At 44.1% G+C, this 10,579-nt stretch overlaps 1 protein-coding gene and 1 long non-coding RNA gene across 2 annotated transcripts in view; one reads left to right on the top strand and one right to left on the bottom strand.

The window, feature by feature from the left end:
• LOC133253209 (uncharacterized) overlaps nucleotides 1-10,579 on the bottom strand; it is a 45,966-nt gene that overhangs the window by 22,710 nt on the left and 12,677 nt on the right. Inside the window, exon 2 of the long non-coding RNA XR_009738233.1 lies at nucleotides 8,609-8,730. This is a non-coding gene — a long non-coding RNA (uncharacterized LOC133253209). The remainder of the gene's footprint in view (nucleotides 1-8,608; nucleotides 8,731-10,579) is intronic.
• The window catches only part of TNFSF8 (TNF superfamily member 8), a 31,591-nt gene continuing 21,090 nt past the window's right edge, over nucleotides 79-10,579 (top strand). The window contains exon 1 of the mRNA XM_061426634.1: nucleotides 79-861. Coding sequence (XP_061282618.1) covers nucleotides 667-861 — 195 coding nt within the window. The 5' untranslated portion in view covers nucleotides 79-666. The remainder of the gene's footprint in view (nucleotides 862-10,579) is intronic.

The following is a 10,579-nucleotide window of genomic DNA, read 5'->3' as shown; positions in this document are numbered from 1 at the left end:
TCATCAACCCCTCTGAGTCATTCTGCCACGGTCCGGGGGATCCAGCCTCCCTGCGTGTGCTAAGTCGCTTCAGTCGTGTCTGACTCCGTGTGACCCCGCGGACGGTAGTCCGCCAGGCTCCTCTGTCCATGGGATTCTCCAGGCAAGAATACTGGAGTAGGGGTTGCCATGCCCTCCAGGCCCAGCAGAGAGAGATTTTCTGATGAGGACTTCTGAGCCACAGGCCGCGCTGAGGAGAACGTGCAGCTTCTCAAGCCGGAAGGCGTTTTGTGGCTGAGTCTGACTGAAACAGCAGCTGCTTTGTGTGTACGCGCGCGCGAGCGCGCACACACACACACACACACACACACACACACACACAGCAGCGTAGGGAAACCGTCATTTTCCTACTCGGCCTCTGACATCAGCCACCTTCTCTATAGCTACAGTTTCTCTTCACTCAAACTGATCCCTGGCGATGAAAAATGAGCCTGTCCCCCACCCGTCCTGCTGCCTTTCGCCTCACGCCCCCAGAGAAGAGTTTCTTCGTGAGGCAGCCGGTGAAGGTTTTTTTCCAAGTCACATGATCCAGGATGCAGGGGGAGAATCCTTCTTGGAACAGAGATGGGCCTAGAACCGAATCAGATGAGGAGAGATAAGGTGTGATGTGGGGAAGCCTATATAAGAATGGACCCAGGGCTGCAGCGAGCACTCAACCCACTGGCCCCGTCTCAAGACACAGCCATGCATGTGCCCGCAGGCTCCGTCACCAGCCACTGGGGAACCACGGGCCGCGGGTACTTCTGCTTCACCACGGCCTCGCTGGCTCTGTGTCTCGTCTTTGCTGTGGCGACCATTATGGTGCTGGTAGTTCAGAAGACGGTAAGTGGACTTCTCTTCTTTGCCTTTCCTTTCTGACTTATGTTCAGTTTTCTCCACAGAGACTTGGGGATAAACGAAGCAAAGAACCAACATCAACAGAGAGAGGGAGCAAAGAAACGGGAAACTCACTCCTCTCAAATAATTTGGCTTTTTGAGGGAAAATTTTCTTGAGCCATCACCTCCAAACTTTCTATATACACCTGAGCCAAAGAAGGGAGAGGAGCTTTTAGCCTTGAGAAATTTTCCTAGAGGAAGGGGATATATATACATACATGTATAGCTTATTCACTTCGTTGTACAGCAGAAATGAACTCAACACTTTAAAGAAATTATACTGCAATTAAAAAAAAATAATAACTGTTGCTGATCTAAAGACTTCTATTAAAGATGGAAGAGACAAGGAAACTTAATAACACATTTGTACAACCAGTGTCATGTCTTTGATGACTTCAGAGCAGATTCCAGGATTCTGTATTCTCATTCCAGACTTTCCTGAGATTTCAGAGGCCTCGGCCAATGCTAAGCACTTTTTCTAGCCAGGAGTTAAGTTTCAGAGGCCAAAACAAGAAAAGAGAGCAAGGAAAGGAGGCCAGAGAGAAGACCAGGGCTCTTTAGAGCTTGGACATGTCAGTGTTAAAGCTCACAAGACAAGTTCAAAGCTTCCTCCTGACCCACTGCTTTGAAGGGCTTAGTGTGTCACAAAAACACAGCTCATGGAGGCAGAAGGTAGAAATGTTTTTCACACCTGTTCCCTCTGAGACTGCTCAGAACCCCGAAACTACAAGCAATTATGGGTACACACTGTGAAGTTAAGCGGTCTCAGGAAATTTACCTTTGTTTTTTATAAGTAAATGGTAAGAATTACTATGAAAACAGAGGAGGTGAAGGAGGAAGCTTATTCATATTTTAGGAAATTGGTGTTTACAGCAAATCCACCAGGATGTATTTTAGAGAAAATACTGTACTGAGAGTATATATTGCTCATGAATTTTTAATGAAGTAATTTTGATAGTTTAAGAACTGTACCCCCAATACTACCACCCCTTCAAAGTACGTACATTTCTATTTATTCCTTCAAAGCTCTCATTTTTCATAGTATTTCAATCCTGCAGAATTTGTTCTGGTTTCCTTTAGTTGTCTTAGGTTGAATGCTCTTTACCTTATTGATTGCTGAAAAGAACCAGGCTTTAAAAGGCTTGGGTATCTGCTTCTCAAGTGTCCTCAAGAACTGACATTTAAATGAAGCTTTGAAACTCATACCTCCATAAAAGTGAAAGATAACAGAATTGCTAGCATTTGAGACTTAGATTGTAAAGTTTATGAAACTCATCATTTATTGGGCTCATCTACATCTACTAGGAATAACACACTTGAGAATATTCTGCTGCTGCTGCTGCTAAGTTGCTTCAGTCATGTCCGACTCTGTGCGACCCCATAGACGGCAGCCCACCAGGCTCCCCCGTCCCTGGGATTCTCCAGGCAAGAACACTGGAGTGGGCTGCCATTTCCTTCTCCAATGCATGAAAGTGAAAAGTGAAAGTGAAGTCGCTCAGTTGTGTCCAACTTTTAGTGACCCCATGGACTGCAGCCTACCAGGATCCTCCGTCCATGAGATTCTCCAGGCAAGAGTACTGGAGTGGGGTGCCATTGCCTTCTAGGACCCTTTTTATTCTGTACAGACTCTATAACTTCTGTAATTCTAATCTGAAGTAAATCAGAGGTGTATCATTTTACAGCAAGAGCCAAAGAAAAGAAATTAAAGTGGCCTTCGAAAATGTCTTCAGTTAGATTGTAGCTAGAACTGGTATGAGAGAGAGAGAGAAAGAAAGAAGGAAAGAGGGGGAAAGAGAGAGAGAAAGATATAACCCTGGTACGTGGTGTGGTGCTGACATATAAAGCGAGGAGGAGCTCCAGAATGCTCCTAATTCAAGTCCCACATTTGGTTGAATTGATTCTTTCCATGAAGGAACTGGAGTGGATCTTTCTGCCTCATTTTTGTAAATGTGGAAAACGAGGAACAGAAAGGGGACAGGGCTTGACCTAAATTGTCCTGAGAAAGTGGGAGTCAAGACTGCTTGGCTGTTTAATGAGGCCACTGTTCCCTTTAAGGACACAGACAGCCACAGCAGCACTAAAAAAAAATCTCCCTTCCTCCTCTTCTCTTGGGAGTGTGTCCTTCCTGGCGTCCAATTCCTTGACTTCCCCTCACTCTGGGAGATGAAAAGATTCACTTCACAATCTGACTCTAGGGTTTGATGTACTATGATTTCTTAGCCTGAGAAATATCAGTAACTTGCTTAAAAGTACTGTGATATACAAGTTAAGTGTTTTATACATACCATTTCCAATAATTCATTCAGATATTAACTGTCAGAAAAACTAAGAAGAGAGAGTTATCTCCTTGAACTTGAGTTACCAGGTTCCTGTGGGAAGAGGCTTTAGTACAGGTACAACTTAGACAAATGAATTGACTCTTAATAGGACCCCCAATAAAAGAATCAATGGGAGATACCTAAGGACCTTAAACTCATAGCCCAGTTATTAAAAGTGAAATGGATCGATGGCCACCCAGCAGTCTTCTGAGGGTGGGTGGGGGCAAGGTGAGAACCATGAGCTGGTTCTACTGGCCTAAGAAGTCCCCACTGTTACTGTGTGTGTGCTCAGTCGTGTCTGACTCTGCATCCCCATAGACAGTAGCCCCCCAGGCTCCTCTGTCCATGAAATTTTCCAGGCAAGAATACTGGAATGAGTTGCCATTTCCCCCTTCAGGGGAATCTTCCTGACCAGAGATTGAACCCGGGTCTCCTGAATCTCTTGCATTAACAGGTGGATTCTTAACCACAAAACCACCTGGGAAGCCCCCAGAAGTCACAGTTCTAAATAAAAAGACACATGTACAGGCAAAATTTAAACCAAAATTAACTTATAATATATAATAAGTGATGGGATGTAGGCACATAGGGCTAACCATGAAACCACAAGTTACGGAGATGGAATGTTTTCCCAGGCAGATCTAAGAGAAACTTCACTGGAGACTGGAGTTTCAGTTTGGCTTGAGAAATGTGCACAATTTCAAACAGGTCTCCAGAGATCAGAGGAGAGAGTATTCCTGGCCAATGGATCAGCATGAGAAAAGTGAGAAGTGTAGGGCATGTAGGAAAATCGGCAAAGATCGCCTTGAGATTTGGTTTGAAAACCAAATAACTCCAAAGGCAAATTCCTTGGGAGAGGCAAAGAACTTAGGTTTCAACCTTAAAGATTTCTTGAGCATCTACTGTGTGCAGGACAGTAATGTTCTAAGTAATGGACATAGAACCTTGATCAAAGCCAAAAATATCTCTGTTTTCATGTTACTTATGGAACTTATTGCCTATTGTCTTAAGTCTCTGAAGTGGCTGTATTTTACTGACCTTTAAACCATTATATTCATTTAAAATATTATATCCACGTGGTTTAAGAAAAGTAAATAGTAAGCAAAGGCAAAGAAAAAAGTAGAAATTTCTCACACCTTCTCCACCCAACCACCAATTCCTCTTTCCTGAGATAAGGACAATTGACAGATTCTTTCATGTCTTTCCAAAAATCTATGCTCTATAAATATATAGTACACACACGTCATTATAGCAAACCCGTAAATTTGCAGCTTGCTTTATTGACTTAATAGATCGTGGAAATCCTTCCATGTCAATAGGTCTATCTCATTCTTTTGAAGAGTCACATAGCATTTTATTGTACTTCATATTTCATCTGTGTCTAGTGAAGGACACAAGATTTTCTCTAGAAGCTTTGCTCACTGTGCACATCTGCAAGTCTATCTGTGGGATAAATCCTTGGAGGTGGGAATGCAATGTGTATTTTTCAAGAGATTGTACACAATACTCTTGAGGAAGTAGAAGTCCAACCAACAAAGAGACAGATCTTCATGGAAAAGAAAGAAAATTGATTTCTTATGAAGTAATTACAACAGAGTATATGCATTTGTGTCAGAATGAAATGTCACACAACTTATACAGCAAAGCAAAGAGAAAAAAGTTTCTCATATCTCCTCCAGAGACAAAGGGTTATAAATAGATCATATATAGGCTATAAGGTGGACAAGCTTCCCACATGGTTCAGTGATAAAGAATCCACCTGCCAAGTGGGAGATGAGGGTTTGATCCTTGGATCAGGACGATCCCCTGGAGAAGGAAATGGCAGCCCACTCCAGTATTATTACCTGCGAAATCCCATGGACAGAGGAGCCTAGCAAGCTTCAGTCTATAGGGTCATAAAAGAATTAGACAGAACTCAGCAACTAAACAACAGCAATAAGGTTGATGCTAGAGGTGTTCACAGTTCAACTGGCTTGGAGGCCTTCAATCTTAAGAAATGTTTCTGTTATAAACAAGAAGCCTGGTCTTGTCTAGCCCCTGGAGACATCTATTTACATTTCACAATGTTAGAGTAAGGAAGGGCTCATGTATTCTAGAAAGAAGAGAAAGCAACTGCCTTCTTTCCCTTTATAAACAGAGAAAACTCCTTTTATTAAAAAAAAAAAAAATTACCCTTCCAATGCCACTCTACTTCCCCACCGAGAGTTGAATTTAGGGGAAGTGATTGGAGGTGACGGTGGCAAGGTTTTAGATTTGTTTCCACTCCAGATAAACTACAGGGCTGAACTGAAATGCCCTGTGATAGTTCTCTCTATCCAACTTACTCTCTCCAATGCAGTCAGTTATTTATCCGAAGAAGTCCATTGAGCAACTTCTCCAGGGAAAGCCCTAGGCTAAGCTGTAAGGGAAGAACCCAAGTGGACAAGGTGGGAGCCCTGTTTTCTGGGAATCTCTAAGTTGGAGAGGTGAGGCCCAAACCCTCAAGTGCTTGAATTTGGGGCAGAATGGCACTAAATGTGGGCTTCCCAGGGGGCACTAGCGGTAAAGAACCCACCTGCCAATGTAGCAGATGCAAGAGATGCAGGTTTGATCCCTGGGTGGGAAGATCCCCTGGAAGAGAGCATGGCAACCCACTCCAGTATTTTTGCCTGGAGAATCCCCAGGGACAGAGGAGCCTGGTGGGCTGCCATCCATAAGGTCACAAAGAGTTAGGCAGGACTGAAGTAACGTAGCATGCAAGCGCTGCACTCACTGCCATAGACCAGAAGAGAGGAAGACAATTTCTGCTCGGGGTGAGGAAGGGGTTTGCAAAAGAGGTTAGAAGGGAAGCTGAACCTCCTCCAAGAATTAAAAGGATTGTGTCTGATTCCCGAAGTTTTATTTTGAAGAAATTTAAACCTACTGAAAAATAGAATGGTAAATACCCATATAATCTTTCACCTAAATTCAGTAAGTGTTGGTATATTGCCATATTTCTGCTCCTTTCTATAAATATGAAAGAAAGGTTCCGTCAGGATGACCTTTCACCCACACGCATTTCAGCGCCCATCTCCTGCTTACTGCATGCCATTATCATGGCCAAGAAAGTTAATGTTATCTTGGCAGCATCAGTTTATAATAATACATAGGCCATATTTTAATTTCCTCCACTTGTTCAAAAACGTCTTCTATAGCTGTTGTGCCTTTTGTTTCTCGATCCAGAATCTACTCTCAGGTCACATACAGAAATGGTTTCATCTGTTTTACCTTGGAATGTTACTATTTAAAAGGTGGCTCTGGGAGCTTATTAGAAATGCAGACTCTCGGGCCCCACCTTAGACGCAATGAATCAAACTCTGCATTTTAATAAGGTTATTGGAGAAGGAAATGGCAACCCACTCCAGTACTCTTGCCTGGAAAATCCCATGGATGGAGGAGCTGGGCAGGCCACAGTTCATGGGGTCACAAAGAGTCAGACACGATTGAGCAACTTCACTTTTTTTTTTTGGTGATCTATATGCTCATTAAAGTTTGAGAAGCAATGATCTAACAGTCTCCTCTGCTCTCTGTTGTTTTTTCATGACACTGACTTTTTCAAAGGATCCAGGACAGTTCTATTGTCACGTTTTGGGCCTGTCAGTGTTTACTCACAATAATATTCAGATGAAACATTTTGGGCAAGAAAAGGACATAAGCAATGTTATATTCTTCTTTTTCACAGCAGGGCTAGAAGCATATGTCAGGTTGCCCCATTATTGGCAATAACATTTAGTCAGTTGATTCAAGGCATGACCACTGTCTGTCTTCATAGTGAAAGTGAAGTCGCTCAGTCGTGTCTGACTCTTTGCAACCCCATGGACTGTAGCCTACCAGGCTCCTTCATCCATGGGAATTTCTAGGCAAGAGTACTAGAGTAGGTTGCCATTTCCTTCTCCAGGGGATCTTCCTGACCCAGTGATTGAACCCGGGTCTCCTGCATTGTAGGCAGACGCTTTACCATCTGAGCCACCAGGGAAGTCTTCTTAGTAAACCACTTTAATCTTTTTTATTAAGTAATCTACAGGGTAATACTTCGAAGGCATTCAAAGATCCTTCATTCCATGGTTTTGGCATTCTTTGGTGATGACCCTCAACTGAATCAGCCAGTGCACTGAGGGTTGAGGGATGATGATTGCCTAATTCTTTCACTTCTTCTGTATTTGCTAGCTGGCATGCGTCAGTGGAGAAGAGCTCTCCATTGAAAGGATGGGAGCAAGAGGAGATGGTGCCAGGCATTCTAGGTGGGGCCGGAGTAAGGCCAGGCGCAGAACAGAGATCAGTCCAGACTGCACCAGGGAGCAGCAGGACTTAGAGCCAGGTGGCAAGAAGCACAGATAGAAGATGACAGGAAGCCACCCCATCAACAGACTAGGAAGGTCTTCTGAACCTATCCATAAGCTCAGCTCCACACTCAGCCTCCAGTAGCCATTTCCCCCATTCCTGTGGACAGGCAGACCTCAGTGTTCCGACTATGTGTTGAGTAATGTTTTTCAGTTCAGTTCAGTTCAGCTTAGTCGCTCAGTCATGTCCGACTCTTTGCAACCCCATGAACTGCAGCACACCAGGCCTCCCTGTCCATCACCAACTCCCAGAGTTCACTTGTCTTTAAGACCTTGTTATTCAGTGTGTCCCTGGCCCCAAAGCATTGGCATCATCTGGAAGATGATTTCGTCATTTCATTAGAAATGTAAAACCTAAGGGCCCATCCCTGACCTACAGAATCACAATTAGCATTTTAACAAGACCCCTAGTGAGAGAAGCACTGCTTTAAGCCCCTGTATTCCAACGACCACTTTCACTAACATTAGCAAAACCAAGGCTACCGAGGACAATTTTCTAGGACCTCAATCCACTTTATCATGGAGTCTCAGGAGAATTTCCTGCCCCAGCTGCATCCTGCCCTACCCTAGAGGGGCGACGTGGCTTGGGATTGAAGAGCATTGTCTTTGAAGTCAATATGCCCCAGTTTGAATCCTTTCCCTCCTATTCACCATCTAAGGGACCTTTAGCCACTAAGCTATTTCTCTAAGTCTCAGTCAATCACTAATTCTTGCGGTAAAGATAAAATAAGTTAATGCATGTAAAGCATTTAGCCCCTGATGATTCAGTACCCTCAGTCAGTCAGTTCAGTTGCTCAGTCTTGTCTGACTCTTTGCAACCCCATGGACTGCAGCATGCCAGGCTTCCCTGTCCATCATCAACTCCTGGAGCTTGCTCAAACTCATATCCTTTGAGTCAGTGATGCCACTCAACCATCTCATCCTCTGTCATCCCCTCTGAAGTACCCACATTAAGTGCTTAATCACATTAGTTCAAAAATAAGAGAGGCATTCCTGGTAAAGGTTTCCATGGCCCACCTTACAAGATGTGAGGCCACCTGGCATAGTCCAAACATCAGTTGTCTTTGGCCATTTTCAATAAGAGAGGGCATCTTTTGTCAAAGTAGATTTAGGAGCTGATTTCCCTGCACAGGATTGCTCTGTGAAAAGAAATAAACCTTTCAAGGTATTGAGACAAATTACACACTTCATTAGGATTAAGAGGGTAACCAAAATAGCCACCATTTCCAACCACTTGCTAACACTTTATGCATAATATCTGACAATGTCCATAACTTTATGTATAATATCTTATTATGTCAATAATCCAGCAGAGAGAGGAATTATTAGCAATCACAGTGATTAAAGGAAATGGGAAAACAAAGAGTCCTAGGCAGAGAAGATGACTGGAACAGCTCATTCCACCTGGGAACAAAAAGGTTAAATGTAGGGAGGGTTCCTCCCTCCATACACAGAAACATTGTTGAGGATACCCATGAGATACTCAGAGTCTGAAAAAAAAGAGACAGAGAGAGAAGCATACTTAAGGAAATGTAGCTGGTTGGTATACATGGAAACCAAGTTTCCTGAGCTACTCAAGTGAAAGTGAAAGTAGCTTAGTTGTGCCAACTCTGCGATCCCATGGACTGTATAGTCCTTGGAACTCTCCAGGCCAGAATACTGGAGTGGGTAGCCTTTCCCTTCTCCAGGGTATCTTCCCAACCCAGGGATCGAACCCAGGTCTCCTGCATTGCAGGTGGATTCTTTTCCAGCTGAAACACAAGGGAAGCCCAAGAATACTGGAGTGGGTGGCCTGTCCCTTCTCCAGGAGATCTTCCCAACCCAGGAATGGAACCAGGGTCTCCTGCATTGCAGGCGAATTCTTTACCAACTGAGCTATGAGGAAGCTACTCAATGGAGCTGAGAATGAAAACCTGGGAGGGCCCATTTGCTTCTATCTGTGTCTAGCCTGTTTACTATTTACCTCAAAGCCAAGTTGCTAAGCATGGTAGTTCACATTTCTCCAGCCAAGACCCAGATCCCCAGGCTAGGTTTGGGAAAGAATTCTTAGACTGGGAGGTACCTTACTAAAGAGGAGTAGATAAACGGACAGCACTCAGCATAGTGTCAAGGGCATAGAGGGTCCTCAACAAAATTTAATTTGTCATCTCTTTACACCCTACTTCTCCACCTCCAAATGCAAAGACGGCCAACAGGAGGGCACATGGGTGGAGGGGAAGGAGAATGAGCTGGTCTATCCGTGGCTTCTGCAGACAGCATCTCTCTTGGGGCATAGAAAGGGCACTGGAGAATTTCATTCTAGGATCTGCCACCAACTCACAAATATCTCAGTCTCCTTGTCTGTGAAAATTGGCTTGATGGACTAAAGGATGCCTTGGCTCCCCTCTGGCCCTGATCCTTTGATCCTGTCTACTGGGGGTAGCTAAGGGAAGCTATGGAGACCTGTTCTCATGCCAGGAGCTCTTCAAGGCAGCAAAAGTCACGCTTCTGTCTTGGATGCCATGGGTCCTGGGCTAAGGTTTAAGCAACAGGATTCTTCCCTGTACTATGACATGTTGTTTTTGACATCCTCTGTCTGAAGCTAGAAAACCAGAGAGCCTTCAAATGACGACACCCCCACTTCACCAACTCAGACTCCCCTAAATTAGATCTCTGCTCGGATAGTATTTCTTACAGCCTTGCTCCTCAAATTGTGTTCTGTGGGCCAGGAGCTCTGCTGTCACTTGGGAGCTTAGCAGAAATAGACTCTCAGGCTCCACCCACATCTGCTGAATCAGAATTTTCATTTTAACAACTCCCCAAGTGATCCGTACACATGTTCAAGTGCTATCTGGAAACACGCTGCCTCTCTCCCTCGTAGCTCTTGCCACAACTTGCAATTCTAGTTCTATATTTATCTGTATGTTCTGAACGACTGCTTTAATGATTGAGCCATAAAATCCACAGGATGTCTTCCAATGACTTAGAGCTTGGCACACACGATGTGCC

Source organism: Bos javanicus, chromosome 8, assembly GCF_032452875.1.
Source record: "Bos javanicus breed banteng chromosome 8, ARS-OSU_banteng_1.0, whole genome shotgun sequence".
Lineage (NCBI taxonomy): Eukaryota > Metazoa > Chordata > Mammalia > Artiodactyla > Bovidae > Bos > Bos javanicus.
Note: the sequence above shows the minus strand (reverse complement) of the source record. Positions and strands in the feature narration are given on the sequence as shown.